This window comes from Heptranchias perlo, chromosome 6 (assembly GCF_035084215.1).
Source record: "Heptranchias perlo isolate sHepPer1 chromosome 6, sHepPer1.hap1, whole genome shotgun sequence".
NCBI lineage: Eukaryota > Metazoa > Chordata > Chondrichthyes > Hexanchiformes > Hexanchidae > Heptranchias > Heptranchias perlo.
Genome location: NC_090330.1, coordinates 12,787,874 through 12,805,592, shown reverse-complemented (window position 1 = coordinate 12,805,592; position 17,719 = coordinate 12,787,874). Strand labels below are relative to the sequence as shown.

At 40.8% G+C, this 17,719-nt stretch overlaps 1 protein-coding gene across 7 annotated transcripts in view; it reads right to left on the bottom strand.

The window, feature by feature from the left end:
* The window catches only part of herc2 (HECT and RLD domain containing E3 ubiquitin protein ligase 2), a 186,992-nt gene that overhangs the window by 128,108 nt on the left and 41,165 nt on the right, over positions 1–17,719 (bottom strand). For 6 of the 7 annotated variants that reach the window (XM_067985782.1, XM_067985783.1, XM_067985786.1 and 3 more), the window contains exons 10-16: positions 14,817–14,990; positions 12,264–12,452; positions 7,289–7,440; positions 5,830–5,987; positions 4,754–4,867; positions 3,407–3,658; positions 683–876 (exon numbers count right to left, since the gene is read on the bottom strand). In XM_067985782.1, the coding sequence (XP_067841883.1) occupies positions 683–876; positions 3,407–3,658; positions 4,754–4,867; positions 5,830–5,987; positions 7,289–7,440; positions 12,264–12,452; positions 14,817–14,990 (1,233 nt within the window). Of the gene's footprint in view, positions 1–682; positions 877–3,406; positions 3,659–4,753; positions 4,868–5,829; positions 5,988–7,288; positions 7,441–12,263; positions 12,453–14,816; positions 14,991–17,719 lie in introns of those variants that run through there. The other variant, XM_067985788.1, reaches the window with a different exon arrangement.

Below are 17,719 nucleotides of genomic sequence, written 5' to 3'. Positions count from 1 at the left end.
GGGACTATTTCCTGTGGAGCAGAGAGGGCTCAGGAGATGTCATTCAAGTATTCAAATTTCTTATGGGAATAGATGAATTGAACACTGATCATATGTTTGAGATTGCCACAAACTCTCCAAACAGGGATCACAGGCTCAAGCTTAGAAGAAAGAATGTGCAGACAGATTAAGTTTAACTACATTACACAGCAAGTGGTGAACATGTAGACTTGCCCAGGGAGGCAGTGGAGGTAGACAGTGTGGAAAAACGTTAAGGAAAAATTGTATAGCTATTTCAGGGTGCGGTCAAATGAGCGGTTTTTGGGACTGGCCTATGTTCCTAAGATAAGTCATTTGATTGGATATCTACTTGTACGAAGTACATTACAGAAGAGGTAAAAATGCCACAATTCATCTCCTCAAATTGATCCCACCACTACCACGGACAGCCCTGTGACTATCAGCACTGCATCCTCGAGTTATATAGCTAAAAATACTGTCTCCAGACACAATCCTATTAACTGTACTGATGGATGTTTTTCCATCGTTCAAGTGAACATTGAATGAAAATTTCATACTCTCACCGTTACGCTTCACTGAAATTCTACTGCCAATAAGTAGGGTATCATTTAATTTTCTTAACAAAAGAAATCACCTCAGGATACAGGGACCAGGTGTGCATTGAAACTCAATGAGAATTTACCTGAGCAGCCCCACAAGCAATACCAACGATGTGTTTTGTATCTAGCCCTGGCAGCGCAGCTGGTTCTGGTTTTGTTATCCTCAGAGTATCAAAATGCTGACACTGATCATTGCTGCCCCAACTATGTACTTCACCATCTTCAGTCAGTACCATGCAGTGTGTGGATCCAACAGCTACATCAATTACTTTTTTTCCTGTAATTAAACAGAATAACCCACAAATCAAATCATTTAGCATGTGGAGAGGATATGCATATATACATATACTTTCTATTGGAGTGGAAGGCATCGTAATAAATATACATGTTGAAAACCCTGAAGAAATGCTCCAGAGAAGGCTCAAAAAAGCTTTCCTCCAATGTCCGGCAATTTAAAAAAAATTTATATATGGCACAAAATGCAACTTATACTGACAGAAGCACAAAAGCAGTGAATATACTTGTACAAATGTGTGGATCATAAATTCTGTTCCCTGATGAAACTTTTACAAAGAATCATCATGGTTTTTTTTTGCAAGACTCTGTGGCCAAGCTGTAAACAATTGAGTCGTGAACTCTGGCAATGCCAGATGTTTCCCTCTCTCACCAAACTGTTCAAGCATAGAACTAAAATGTGCAGAGCAGATACTTTCTGGACCAAATGTTCCAGACCAAACCACACCGAGGTTTAGTCAATAAAATTCTAAAAGTATTTTGCAAAACTGTTGCAATTATCAGTTTAGAAAGTAAATTTGAGAAACTAGCCATTATGTTGATTAGCACAATGCCCCCTTCACCTGTGCTTGATCTGAACTCAAAGAATCTCTTCTTCCTGTTCTGGCTGCAAGAGAGGCTTTTGATCAGTCTCAATCTATTTCCTCATGGGCATGGGGGCCATAGCATATTAAGTTAAAAAAGATTGCTATGCATCTGAGAACTGAGAGGTTATACCTATCAGGAAAGATAGAACAGGCTGTGGCTCTTTTCTCTAGAAAAGAGAAGACTGAGCGGTAACCTGATAGAGGTCTTTAAGATTTTGGAAGGGTTTGATGGGGTAGACGTAGAGAAGATGTTTCCACTTGTGAGGGAGACCAGGACTGGGGGCCATCAATACAAGATAGTCACTAATAAATCCAATAGGGAATTCAGGAGAAACTTCTTTATCCAGAGAGCGGTTAGAATGTGGAACAAGGAGTAGTTGAGGCAGCTAGCATAGATGCATTTAAGAGGAAGCTAGATAAGCACATCAGGGAGAAAGGAATAGAAGGATATGCTGATATGGTTAGATGAAGTAGGGAGGGAGGAGGCTCGTGTGGAGCATAAACACCAGCATGGACCTGTTGGGCCGAATGGCCTGTTTCTGTGCTGTACATTCTATGTCATTCTATGTAATGCCTCTCTATTGAACAGTAAAATGCACCATGTGCTCTGGCACTAAGCTACACAACTAAGTCCCTAGTTTAATCCCTTGTTTGCACGAATCACAGTCAGATCAGCAATTCGGTTGCAACAAAGGTTTTTCTCTGACAAATAAAATAGATCAACAGTAGAAGTTTTGTTTATATAGCACCTCACAACGTCCCAAAGCACTTCACAGCGAATGAAATGCTTTTAAAGTACAGCCACTGTTATGTAGGCAAACGCAGTAGCCAATTTGCCCACAGCAAGATCCCACAAACAGCAATGAGATAAATGACCAGATAATCTGTTTAGCATTGGTTGAGGGATATATGTTGGCCAGACCAATAGGGGAACTCCCCTGTTCTTCTTCCATGGGATCTTTTACATTCATCTGAGAGGGCAGACGGGACCTTGGGTTTAACATCTCATTGGAAGGTCGGCACCTCCGACAGCGCAATACTCACTGAAGTGTCAGCCTAGGTTACGTGCTCAAGTCCCTGGAATGGGGCTTGAACCTATGACTTTCCCAGAGTTAAGAATGCTACCACTGAGCCAAGCCTAAAACCAGAGGAAAGTAATTCTATGCACAAGTAGCACTGTTAAGGATTTACCCAGTGATTTCCTCCTGAATCACCAAAATGAGTAAAAATTATCTTCATTTACAGAAATCCTGCACAGTATCCTGGAAACATGCATTTCAGGTAGTCTTAACTGCCCAGATGTACTGAGGCATCATGCCTGATGGATCAATTTACACATTTGCTCCACAGAATGGGAATTTTGCCAGTCTTGTGACCAGCCATAGCAGATTTTCCCCACCCTCCTCCAAGTCTCTGTTGAACATTAGCTAAAATTGAATTCAGCAAATTTCCACTTTAATATTGCTAAGTGAACAAATTTTTTTTGGAATCACATATTGTTTCAATGTTTGTGGGATTCAACAGGCTTAAAAACAGTGTTTTTCACAACTGATCTTGCCAAGTCACCACACTATGTGCTAGCTTAAACAGTGAGTGGCGACAGGCAATTCGATTTGTGGGCGCAGAGCTTGATTTTGTCCTCACCCCATATTTGCATAATCCCAATTCCAACTGGAGTCACTGAACAGCGACCAGGAGCAAGAACTCTGACCAATTTCCAACCTCTCCCCCAAACTTGCTGAGACCAATTGTACCTACTACCGCCCTGGCTGAGATCAGATAATTCAATATAGACCAGGACTCAAACCTGGGACCTTCATGGTCAAGGCTCAGTTACTCAACAACTTGACCAGCTTAGCCATCAGGGATGGAAGTTTATTTTCAACTTTTGAGAAGATTCAATGCACAAAGCTAAACAGTACTAACCCTGAAGACATTCCAATAATTTGGGATATCGCACATGCTCTTCAGTTCCGTGTCCAAGTCTTTGGGTGTCACCCTTTCCCCAGGAGTAAATCTGTCCATCTTTTGTAATAGCAACTGAGAACTGGCTGCCACAGCGCACTTTTATAATATCAAGGTCTTGAAGCTTTTCAATCAACTTCGGGGTTTTACAGCCATCGCTGCCACCTCTGCCCAATTTTCCATAGTCACCATCACCCCAGGACCATACTTGGCCTGCATAGAAATTAAATTCAAACATTAAGCACACATGTCTTTCTTCTAAAACAGGAAACATGTTCAAGAAGCATCATACAGTATTCACACAAAACTATTTCATTTTTAATTTTAGTATACAAGGATAAGGGAGCTGAAATAGATGTACATGCTAACAGCTACAGGAGATAAATTCAAATGTTTCCTTATCGCAAGTGGTTTATTTTGTTTGCCAAAACTGCTGGCGCAAACAGCACAAATATTCAATTACACAGTAACAGGTCACATCATAAAAAAGTATTCTCTCAGACAACTCCAAAAACCTTCAGAAAAATAAATTCAACGGACTTCCTGAAAATCAAATAACTGTTTTCTGCAACTAGTATACATTACGCACAAGCAGAAGCAGTAGGTTACCATAGTAAACTGCATGAGAACCACCTCCCCCCACCCAAAAATAGTTATGCCTTCTAAAGCACTCTAATTTATGATTCAATTAAGCCACCTGCCCCAATTCTCATTGCATACAGGGGGATTTTTCTGACGGCAAGACTCCCTCACATATTTTCTCCTTTTCAGCTGTCACTTCTCCTGCATTGCACACTATTCTAAAGAAAGATGGAAGACACACCACTTGATCTTAGATCTCCCCTAACATCATCACATAACAGATTGTTTATGAGGTGCACAACTGCAGCTAGGCTGGCTCTTCCCTCAATAATCCCTCCATGAAAGAACATACAAAGCATATACTGATATATTTTATACCAAACAAGTTAACAATTAAAATATTCCCCCACTTTATTTATAGAAATTAAAGATGAGGCATCAAAGATCAGTGTACACAAGAGAAGCCATTCATCCCATCTTTTCACAGAAACCTATGATCCTATCACAGCACCCAACTTACGCTTGAACAATTCCAGTCTTTTGGCCTCCACTATGCCAACCAGAAGGCCATCCCAATTAGTAATCACTCTTTGCACAGAAAAGTGCTTCTTGATATCAGTCTTGAATTTGCCTTTTACCAGTTTGATCTTATGTCCCTTATAGTCTTACGTACTACAGTCATGGTTTAACTTGAAACAGTAGTACAGATTAATCTTTATTGCTTACCATTCTCAACTACTGCTAGTGTCTGGGCATCCCCACTCCCACACGCAACATCGATAATTTTCAATCCTTTCAAACCAGTCACCAGTATGGGTGTGGTCTGATCTTCACTGGATCCTGGAAAGACAAAAGATATTCAAAACAAGAGTGGCCTTTGTTTTTTTTAAATTTAAAAAATTGAACACTTACATATTTTGTTTTCTCTAATAAGAGCTGAACTTATTTCTGCATTGACAAAAATGTAAATGTATTTTAAAAATAGCTTTCTAAAAAACATAATGGAGGTTTACTTTGTTCACTGAGTGCAGCAAAATCATACATTGTTTATAAAGAATATCTTTCCAAATTTGTTACATCTAATGCAAAGAAAATTTTAAATGACTGTTTAGACAATTAAAGGATTGAGAACTAACACATGTAAAGCTCTTCCTTATTCACCGTTTTGACAGAGATTGATGTAAATGTTAAGACTAACAAGAAAGATTTCTATCAAAATCAAACACATTTATAAAAAGTATTTACAATGCTGCCACAAATAGTCAGCACAGGGAATCTTCCCCAAGATTATCAGCCTTCTTAGGTTTATCGAGCTACAGTGATTTTAAAGAATATCTTAAATAGCAAAGCAGATGGAAGAAAAATAAAATCTTGATAAAGATTGTATTTATCAATCTTTGATAAATTTGAAGATTAATGTTCCTACATGGACTACCAATTACTTCAGCTTTCCACTATCCAAATGTCTAACAGAGACAACGGGTTTGACAGGTTAAATTGTCCAGCTTACCCACAGTATATAGAAGATAAATCATGAAAAGAAAGTAATAGTATTCATAAACCTTTACTCCTCCCTCAAATAATGAAAATTTATCAAGATATTTAACATCTCAGAATATTAGGAAATTAGAAATATCTAAAATAAATTTCCATTTTTGGCAATTCCAGTATGAAGTATTTGGCTTGGCACTGTGCAAGCCGAAGCACTGTCTTTCTCAAAGCCTAAAGATCCAAAAGGGGAAATATGCTTCATATCTGTTACAATTAGTGCAGAACTTTCAGCAAACGAATTGCATCAGTACCGTGTCCAAGTCGACCATAGTTTCCTCTTCCCCACGTGTACAGCTCTCCGTCTGAGGTTATAGCTGCACTGTAGGTGCTGCCACAGGCCACGTGAACAACGTGCTTTCCCACTTGCTTCCCCGACAAGGCAGCTATCATTTTAGGCTCTTCAAGGGATCTGTACAAAACGTACAAAAAAAAGCTCAAAATATAATAAAATAAAATTCATGTTTTTTTAGACCTTCTTCAAAAAGGTACCTCAAATATGGATTGTGGTTATTTTCAATCAAAGCTTTTAAATAAATGAGGTTTGCTGATGTCACATCAGTTAGCATACTACTGGCATCAATCAATGAAAATAAAAGGTAAGAAAAAACACACCTTTGGAAATATTAAAACATTTCCAATATAGTTTTCTGTATTTTGCGACACAACTAAATAACAAATTTAATGTACTAGTAAATTTTCAGCTCCAGGACAGAACAAAACGCCTAAAATTAAACTCTTACACGCTCTCACACCAATAAGTCTTTTAATCCCGTCTCTAGCAGCTGAACATTTTAAAGATTTGAAATCTGGCCACATACATCAAAATGTCCAATCTTTCTAAAATGGAGCACATTCTTAAGGCTTTAGGGAGCTACACACAATGCCTGATCTAGTAGTGTTTAATTCTATCACAACATGCAGAGTGGTAGGGCTCCCAGTTTTAGTTAGTCAGAAGGAGGCACCACACCAAAAAAAGTCACCCCACACCACTCATCAAACTGCTAGCCGTCAATCACAGGCCACCATTGAGAGAAGTCTGAAAGCAGATCACCAGTCTCTGTACCAGCTCAGGAAATGGTACACAGTATAAGGGAGCTACTGGAGGAGAGAAAGTTGAATGAAAAATTAAAAATGCATACAGTTTACATGACTAAATGGTATCACACAAGTAATAATGTGCTGACTTGGCTTTTTTTTTAAAAGCAATCCTAAGGTTTAAAAGGTTGTTACAGATGAGGTGTAGTGGGATATTGCCCTTTCACCTCTGGGCTTAAAGATCAAAATCTCCTCTTCGCTAAGAGTAAAGGTCCTAATCAAATTTTAGTAGTCTTGGTCCAATTTCTAGTAGGCATAGGTTAAAAGCACAAAAATACTCCTTATTTGGCATTAACTGGCACCAAGTTGCCAATCTCAATCAGAGAGGATACATAACCGATTGCATGGGAAATAGAAAGATGCCTCTAATACAATAAAATTTGCTCCTCTAAGACTGGGGCTGATGTACATTGTCAGCATAGAGTAGAAGGTAGTCAATCATTAACAGTATCATTGCCCAGCACCAACGTCGTTCACCTCAGTTAGTGAAAAAGTTCACACTAATGAATACCTTCAAATTCAACCATTTTAGTTTTACTTTCATTTCCATGACAACACTTATTCATTTATTCACAGTGGTTGTATTGTTGCAATGAAAGGTTTTCTAATACATACACAGTGTCTCCATGGCCAAGTCTTCCACCATCACCACAGCCCCAAGAGAACACCTCTCCAGCTGCAGACAAAGCCAGAAAATGTTGACCATCAGGGTGTGCTGCAATTTTTATAATGTTCCTTGAGGCAAGTCCTTGCACCAACTGTGGTGCCTGTTTAAAAAAGAAATGAGAAATTATGACCATATCAGCAACATGAAGCACATAAAACAAAGCTATTCTTGAAGCAAGCAAGCATATTAACATACTTTTAAAAACAAATCTGCCCCAAATACCATAATCTTATTAGCCTATCAATAAAGTACAGTTGGAAGAGTATCTATATTGCAAAAGGTTAACAAGAAACATGGATTTATTGAGAACAGCAACGAAAATGATTCCAAGCGTAAATGGGATGAGCCATGAGGAAAACTTAGAGAATATTAAAGTCAATCATCCAGACAGAGATTAAAGGAGGAACCTCACTAAGATATATAAATCACTATTAAGTGATATAGTTAAAATGAGCCAAAATATTACTTCAAGGTAAGCAAAGCCAGTAGGAAAAGATGGCACACATTTATAGTAAGGAAAAATAAATTCAAAACAGATTAGAAAAAATATTGTTCACTCAAAAGTTAACCGTTTACATTAAAGTAAAGTCAACAAACACATGGACACATTCAAAAGTGCAGCTACATGCATGGAGTCAGGAGTGAGGCTATTCACTGATGATTCCAGTGTTTAGCTCCATTCACAATTCCTCTGATAACGAAGCAGTGCATATCAGGCTCCAGCAGGATGTGAATAGCATCCAGGCTTGGGCTGACAAGTGGCTAGTGCCAGGTAATGACCATCTCCAACAAGGTTCAATGGTCCAAATCAAAATATACCTCACCATCAACACCTAGTGACTAGAAACTGAACTGGATCAGCCATATCAACACCATGGCTAACAGAAGCTGGGTACTATCTGACAAATGGCTCACTTCCTGATCCCTCAAAGCCTCATCACCATCTACAAGGCTCAAGTTCAGAGCATGATGGAATACTCACCACTTGCCTGGATGGATGCAGCTGCAACAACACTCATGAAGCTTGACGCCATACAGGACAGAGGAGGTCACTTGAATGGTGCCCTGACATTGGACTCAATATCCATCCCCTCCACTATCAGCACACTGTGGCTACAGTATCTACTATAGAGTCATAGAGTCATAGAGTTATACAGCACGGATAGAGGCCCTTCGGCCCATCGTGTCCGCGCCGGCCATCAGCCCTGTCTACTCTAATCCCATATTCCAGCATTTGGTCCGTAGCCTTGTATGCTATGGCATTTCAAGTGCTCATCCAAATGCTTCTTGAATGTTGTGAGGGTTCCTGCCTCCACAACCCTTTCAGGCAGTGAGTTCCAGACTCCAACCACCCTCTGGGTGAAAAAGTTCTCTCTCAAATCCCCTCTAAACCTCCCGCCTTTTACCTTGAATCTATGTCCCCTTGTTATAGAACCCTCAACGAAGGGAAAAAGCTCCTTAGTATCCATCCTATCTGTGCCCCTCATAATTTTGTACACCTCAATCATGTCCCCCCTCAGCCTCCTCTGCTCCAAGGAAAACAAACCCAATCTTCCCAGTCTCTCTTCATAGCTGAAGCGCTCCAGCCCTGGTAACATCCTGGTGAATCTCCTCTGCACCCTCTCCAAAGCGATCACATCCTTCCTGTAGTGTGGCGACCAGAACTGCACACAGTACTCCAGCTGTGGCCTAACCAGTGTTTTATACAGCTCCATCATAACCTCCTTGCTCTTATATTCTATGCCTCGGCTAATAAAGGCAAGTATCCCATACGCCTTCTTTACCACCTTATCTACCTGTTCCGCCGCCTTCAGGGATCTGTGAACTTGCACACCAAGATCCCTCTGACCCTCTGTCTTGCCTAGGGTCTTCCCATTCATTGTGTATTCCCTTGCCTTGTTAGTCCCTCCAAAGTGCATCACCTCGCACTTTTCCGGGTTAAATTCCATTTGCCACTGTTCCGCCCATCTGACCAACCCATCTATATCGTCCTGCAGACTGAGGCTATCCTCCTCGCTATTTACCACCCTACCAATTTTTGTATCATCAGCGAACTTACTGATCATACCTTTTACATTCATATCCAAGTCATTAATGTAGACCACAAACAGCAAGGGACCCAGCACCGATCCCTGTGGTACCCCACTGGCCACAGGCTTCCAGTCACAAAAACAACCTTCGGCCATCACCCTCTGCCTTCTGCCACTAAGCCAGTTTTGTATCCAAAGTGCCAAGGCACCCTGGATTCCATGGGCTCGTACCTTCTTGACCAGTCTCCTGTGGGGGACTTTATCGAAGGCCTTACTGAAATCCATGTATACCACATCCACTGCGTTACCCTCATCCACACGCCTAGTCACCCCCTCAAAAAATTCAATCAAATTAGTCAGACATGATCTTCCCTTGACAAAGCCATGTTGACTATCCCTGATTAATCCTTGCTTCTCCAAGTGGAGACTAATTTTGTCCTTCAGAATTTTTTCCAATAATTTTCCTACCACTGATGTTAGGCTCACTGGCCTGTAGTTCCCCGGTTTTTCCCTACTCCCCTTCTTGAATAATGGTATTACATTAGCGGTTCTCCAGTCCTCTGGCACATCCCCTGTGGCCAGAGAGGTTCTGAATATATGTGTCAGAGCCCCCGCAATCTCCTCCTTTGCCTCACACTCTCCTCCTTTGCCTATCTACAGGATGCACAGGTCAACTAACCAAGGTTATTTCAACAGTACCCCCTTTCCCCACAAACACTACCACCAAGACGGACAACAGCAGCAATGTCCTGGGAACATCACCTCTAAGTCCCCAGCATTCTGACTCAGACATTCCTTCATCATTGCTGCATCAATTGTGGACATCACACCACAAGGATTGCAGCAGTTCAATGAGAAGTCCCATGACCACCCTCTGTGAGCAAATAAGAACGAACAGAAAATGTGGCCTAACCCTAACCCTAATGCAGCGTTGCCCACATCCCGAGAAGAAATTAAAAATAATGTTAAGCTGCATAAACTGGAACACTAGAAGAATTAAGTTCAGTTGTCTGAAAGGCCTGACTCAGAAGGTTGTGGATTCAAGCCCCAGCCTAGGATTTAATGATATAATCTAGGCTGACGCTTCAATGCTGAACATATGTTGCATTGCTTGATGTGCGGTCTTTTGGATAAGACATTAAACCAAGGCGCCTTCCATTTGTTCAAGTGGAAATTGCAGAATTCCAAGAAATTATTTCAGGGCTATATTAAGTTTGGAGAGCAACCAATGTAGTACCCATTTTTTAAAAAGGGAGACACAGGTAATCTGGATAATTACAGGCCAATTAGCTTAACTTAGGCGCTACAGAAAATTTTAGAGCTTCTAAGGATGAAATTACCACATATCTAGATAAAGGGAAAATAGAAGTAGCCAGCACGGATTTCAAAAGGGATGGACATGCTGGAGAAACCTCAGAATTCTTTGAGGAGGTAACAAACATGGTAGAGGGGGGGAATCCAGTGGATATGGTGGGCAAGGGCTTTTGGAAGCATTCGGAGATTACTAAATAAGATTAAGAGGTATGGAATTAGGTAGAGGACAACAAACTGGATTAGAAATTGGTTGGACAGAACAAAAAGAGTATAGGAGTTAAGGGCAGTTTTTCAGTCATTGAATGTGAAAAGGATGTCCCACAGGGTTCAGTTCTGGGGTCACTTCTGTTCACTGTGTATATCAATGATGTAGATTATAGGCCTAGAGGGAGTGGTGTCAAAATTTCCAAATGATACCAAAATAGGAAGTACAGTTAATTCTTTAGAAGGACAATTACTGCAGAGATGGGGGAATGAGTTAAAAGTTGGCAGATGGAATTCAATATTAAATGTGAGGTGATGCATTTTGGTAAATAACAGAAGTAATTATACTCTGAATAAGCAGAGTGATTTGTAGGTACAGGTTCACAGGACAGTAAAGGCAGCACTTCAGGTTGATAAGGCTGTAAAAAATGCTAACAGAATTCTGGGTTTTATCACAAGAACTATAAAATATTAAAGCCAACAGGTAACGATGAGCCTATATAAAACTTCAATAAAATCAGTTAGATTACTGTGTGCAATATTGGGCTCCATGCTATAGGTCAGATGTTGAGGCTTTAGAGAGGGTGCAACACAGATTCATTAGGATGCTGCCTGGTGTGAGGAAATATAAATACAAAGTTAAAAAAATTTGTATCTTTTTTCATTAGAAGATCGCAGATTACCAGGCGATGATAGAAATGTTTAAAATTATGGAAGAATAGGATAGGGTTGATAGAAGCAGACTTTTTCTAGTAGTTGAGGGGTCAAGAACAAGGGACCGTAAACACAAGATTAAATGTAAGAGATCTAGAAGAGGGCCGAGAAACTTCTTTGCACAGAGAGTTGTGAGGCTGTGGAATTTATCAATGGTTGAGACAGGAACAATGCCAACATTCAAAATTAGATTGGATAGGTGGTGAAGGAAATATGGATGATGGTTGAAGGGATATGGGAACAGGGTTGCTAAATGTTTTTAAAACTATTTCCCATTTGGAGGGTAAACGCTGAAACGGACTAGTTGGGCCAAATGTTTGTTTTGTGTTATAACATCTAGGTATTTCAATATAAAATATAGCAGAACACTTTTTCAAAGAAGAACAGGGAGTTCCTCCAGTGCCCTGTCCAATCTTCATCCCTCAACCAACACCACCAAAATAACTCATTTAAAATATACAACAGGTTCTTACACAAACATCCCACATGAATTACTTTCTGCAAGTGCGATCATAACACCTTAAACTTACATCCATTTTTACAACAGTTTTTTTTGTAGCTATCTTTATACTGGAGTAAATCATCTGAGATACTACAGGTAACTTAATGAAGTGCCAACACAAGTACTCAGCAGCAAGGTAAAAGAAACACCATAACTTACCAGTGTATCGCTGCTGTATGCTTGCATGTAAACCCTTCCATTCCTTGATAGAATAATAAAGCATTTCTCAGCACAGGCTATCTGCGTGACTCCAAGATTAGCAATACCTTCACATTGAATGGGACAAATCACTGTTGTTTGACTTCTCCAACCAAGTAGCCCCCAGCCAAGGACTTCTTGCAAAGATCCCTACCACAAAATCAAGCAGACAAAAAGCCTTCTCAATGCAAAAATATCTTCTGGAAAAAGTTAGTACTTGCATTCCTTTGATCGTTCTAGTTAAAGACAAAAGTTAAAGAGCAAGTAATGTCTAGTGGGAGTACTTGCTCTAACAAATTAAAGAAGTATTTTAATTAAAAGCAAAAAACTGTAAATGCTGGGGGGAAAAAAAAGAGCCCCGTCAGAAATGTCAACCTGTCTCTTCTCTTTTATGTGTTATAAAAATATTAGGGACGGAGAAGGCGGTTTGAATGGGCAGGGCGGTTGGGGGCAAGAGATCATGTGATGGAACCTCCCGGGATACTTCCAACCAGACTTGGTATCTACTACTGCTGAAAACTCAATCTGTAGCGTAGTTGCTAAAGTTCAATCTGAAGTTACAGTTCGTATTAAAATATAAATTCTTATATTCCTATCATTCCACTTCAAAATTTGTTTTGGACTAATTTTGAGGACATCAAGGAATATAGCCCATAGCCTATTTTGCACCCTCTGCTGGCTCAAGAAGTCTCCAGCCAAGTACAGCTTGCACACCTGTCATGTTACGGGTTTTTTGACCATTTTCCTATGGAAAGGATCTTGGTATGACTGGTGTTAAGTGTTACTTTTAAATTAAATCCTAGTTCTCCACAGATTAAAATTACCACAGAAGCCAAAGGTTACAGGTATGTGTACTAAAGCAAGATGGACCAGTTTATGGAATGTTGCTGCTCGCATACCGATTTGAAATGAGACGATAAAAGCCAGCCAACTCATTCCAGTGTCATTGGGGGGAATTTTAACATCCCCCACGACGGACGGGAGGGGGGTCGGGGTCGAAAAAAAAAAGTAAAATCGGTAAATTGTTGAGGTCATCCGAGTAACTGCTCTGGATAGACAGGTCTGTGATTATAATATTTAAATGAGGCTCCGGTCCTCAGATTTTGGAAGCCATTTGAATTTACCGGCTGCGGCCCGGGATTCCCAGGGCTAAGGAAACCCAGCAGCTAAAGGGAGGCAGGAGCTGCCAGATTCAGCAGGTAAGTGCTTTTCCAGCACAGCTTGTAGGCCAGAAGAAGCAGGAGTGCGTCCCCGGGCCCCTCAAGCAAATAGTGTGCCGCGATCGAACCCCACCCCCACGGCGATCAGCCCGACCCCTCCCCGCCTCCTCACTGCCGCACTCCGAGCCCGATCTCCAACGTGCCCCTATCTTTTCTAATTGCAGAGAACCATCCCCAGCTTTCACCGGCTGCGTCCTTCTACTGCCGGCTTTCCTGCTCATTCTGGCTGGTTGCCAAGTGGGAAACAGAGTAAAAAAAATGTTACTGTGGCCCTCCTAAATTTGGCAGGACCTCTGCGTTCCCTGCTGCAAACAAGGTCCCCCGCTCCCTCCCCGTTAGGGGGAGGGGTAACCAGTTGAATTAGTAACTCTATTGTATAGGCAGAGTGTCTGAGGTCAGGTCAGCCAGTCATTTCCTTTCCAGGAGGAAGGGCGAGAACAAAAGTCCACATGCGCAGTTCAGTTTGATATAACAGCCCGTTTGAGATAGATCTAACTAGGCCTAGTGTGAGCCAGTGAGATTCAGCGACAAATCTGTCCAGGAAAACTTAAGTGAGGCCTCTAATAGGGATAGTATGGTGTATTTCTTCATTTTATTTGCTGCAAGGAGTGATATAGAATTAAGTCATAGCATGGTGAGTCACGATAAATGTTCCTCTATTTGTTCACTTAATTGCAAATTAAACTAGTTTGTGGATCTGCATTCGGCCTCATCTTCTAAAAGTGTAAACCGGTCCAATTTTTGAAAGATTAAAGAAGCACATGTGTGAATGACACAATACCCAGTTCAGATCACAAGGGAGCACTATTGTTACATCCCCGGGCTACATATGATTGGATATTGGGCAGTACAGGGTTCACTTCCAATCCCAAGACAGAGGACTGCTTTTGGGAATGACTAGCACTGCTGAACCCAAGAGAATACCCAAGGCAGACCCAAAATATTTAAGACCTTAGATGCTGAGGAAAGACCCCTCTAAGTCTGCACTAACAAGCCTTTAACTTCAACTTCCAAAGGGTACGTTACTGTAGCAGTGTGATATTCCCATTTTTCATACCAGTCCTCCTTGCAACCTCAGAGACAAGCAGCCATGATAGAACTGGATTAAAATGAAGATATCAACGGTGAAATGGTATTCTTCCAACACCCTAGTTCCACAGCAACATAACTTTATAATATTTAACATCCCAAGTTAGAATACAGATATTGCATGCAGAATGTATGGCAAACAATTTGAAGTGGAGGTTTGTGCATAAGGGCATTGCCTTTAGAGGTTATTTACACATATTTTTACCTTTTGAGATGGAGGAGAGCTACACTGTGGTGGCATGCAGGGAGCTGCCAAACGGTCCAAATGAGCCATAATCACAACTGCTGTTTGCCGTAGATCTATGGCCAAATCATTATCTTGGGGTAAAGTAAGGTACCTCAAAAAACATTCATTTGGGCTCAAGGGATTTCCCAATATCTGGAAAAAAGCACAAACAAAAAATTCCTTATGTAATTATTGATTTTTCAATAGTTAGTAAATGAAGGCAATTTACTGCTGTTAACTATGCAAATCTAGAATTAGACAAACCTTATAACAAGCTCATAAAACCAGAGCAAGTAAATGAGAAAAAAAATGGAATTCCTAAAATGTGTACAGGACTCCTTCCTCAAACAGTACATTAATAAGCCTACAGAGGTGGAGGTGATGCTACATTTGATTCTGAGTAATGAAGTAAATCAGATAGATGACCAATGTCCTCATGGGGAGGTTAACTGGTGCTGTGGGGGACAGTTTAAACTAATTTGGCAGGGCGATGGGCACCAGAATGAAACATTAGAGAGGAGAAACAAGGTGCACAAAGGACTGGAAGGGACAAATAGCACTAGAGTAAAGAATAGTTCAGAATTAGGGAGGATCAGACAGGAGGCAAAAGCGAAGCAGTCTAAGATGAGATTGGAGTGCATATGTGTACATGCAGTGTGGTAAATAAAGTTGGTGAGCTGCAGGCTTAAGTCACCACATGGGACTACAATATAGTGACAATAACAGAGACCTGGCTCAAAGAAGGGGAAGTTTGGGTACTTCATATTCCTGGCTACAAGGTATTCAGAAAAGAAACTATTATAGCACTGGAAAGGGATGATGTAGTTGAGGGGGTCAAAGACAGAATTCATTTGGTTAGAATTAAGGAATAGAGGAGCTATTACACTACTGGGTGTATACTATAGACCAAATAGTGGGAAGGAGATAAAGGAGCAAATTTGCAGGAAATTACAGAAAGATGCAAGAATTATAGAGTAGTAATAATGGGGGACTTCATTTATTCCAATATACACTGGAACAGTAACAGTGTAAAGGGCAAAGGGGGCAGTAATTTCTGAAACAGTGTGCTTCCAGCCCAACCAGAAAGGAAACAGTGCTGGGTTTAGTTCTGGGAAATGAAGTAGGACAGGTGAAGCATGTTTCAGTGGGGGAGCATTTGGGGTAGAGTGATCATAATATTAGGTTTAGAATAGTTAAGGAAAAGGACAAGGGACAATCAAATGTGAACATGCTTAACTGGAGGGGGGCAAATTTCAGTGAGTTAAAAAAGGGATCTTGTCCAGGTGGATTGGAATCGAAGATTGGTAGGCAAAACAGTAATTGAACAATGGGAGGCCTTCATGGAGGAGTTGGTTTGGGAACAGAGTAGACACATCCCTATGAGGGGGAAAGGAAAGGCATCCAAAGCTAGAGCTCCCTGGATGACTAAAGATAGAGAGATTAAAATGAAACAGAAAATGGAGGCTTATGACAAATGTAAGGTTCATAATACAATAGAGAACCAGTCCGAAAAGATCTAAAAAAGGGAATAAGAGGGGGCAAAGAGAGAGTATGAGAATAGATTAGCGGCTAACATGTAAGGGAACCCAAAAGTCTTTTATAAACATACAAATAGTAAAAGGGTAGTCAAAGGAATGTTGGCACCGATTAGGGACAAAGGAGATTTTCTTGAGGAGGCAGGGGGTGTGGCTGAGGTACCAAATGAATTCTTCGCATCCGTCTACACTAGAAAAGAGGATGCTGCCATTGTAGCAGTAAAGGAGCTGGTAGTAGCGATATTGGATAGCGTAAAAATAGATAAAGAGGAGCTACTTAAAGATGGGCAGGACTCAAAGTAGAAAAGTCACCTCGTCCAGATGGGATGCATCCTAGGTTACTGAGGGAAGTAAGGGTGGAAATTGCGGCCACAATCTTCCAATCCTCCTTAGATATGGGAACAGTGCCAGAGGACTGGAGGATTGCAAATGTCGCACCCCTCTTCAAAAAAGGGGGAAGAGGGATGAACCCGGCAATTACAGGTCAGTCAGCCCAACGATGGTGGTGGGAAAACTTGACACACAATAATACGGGACAAAATTAATTGGCACTTGGAAAAGTATGGGCTAATAGATGAAAGTCAACACAGATTTGTTAAAGGAAAATCATGTTTGACTAACTTTATTGAGTTCTTTGATGAAGTAACAGAGAGGGTTGATAAGGGTAGTGTGGTTGGTGTGTATATGGACTTTCAAAGGGCATTTGATCACATAATAGACTTTTTAGCAAAATTAAAGCCCATGGGATTAAAGGGACAATGGCAGCATGGATACAAAATTGGCTAGGAGACAGAAAGCAGAGAGTAGTGGTGAACGGTTGTTTTTCAAACTGGAGGCAAGTATACAGTGATGTTCCCCAGAAGTTAGTATTCGGACCACTGCTCTTTTTGATATATATTAATGCCCCGGACTTGGGTGTAAATTCAAAGTTTGCAAATGACACAAAACTAGGAAATGATGTAAATAATGTGGAGGACAGTAACAGACTTCAGGAGGACACAGACTGGTGAAATGGGCAGACACATGGCAGATGAAAATTAATGCAGGGAAGTATGAAGTGATACATTTTGGTAGGAAGAATGAGGAAAGGCAATATATGGTACAATCTTAAAGTGGGTGCAGGAACTCAGAGACCTGGGGGTAGACATACACAAATCTTTGAAGGTGGCAGGACAAATTGAGAAGGCTGTTAAAAAAGCATGTGGGGATCCTAGGCTTTATTAATGCAGGCATAAAGTACAAAAGCAAGGAAGTTATGCTAAACTTTTATAAAACACTGGTTAGGCCTCAGCTGGAGTATTATGCTCAATTCTGGGCACCACACTTTAGGAAGGATGTCAAGGCCTT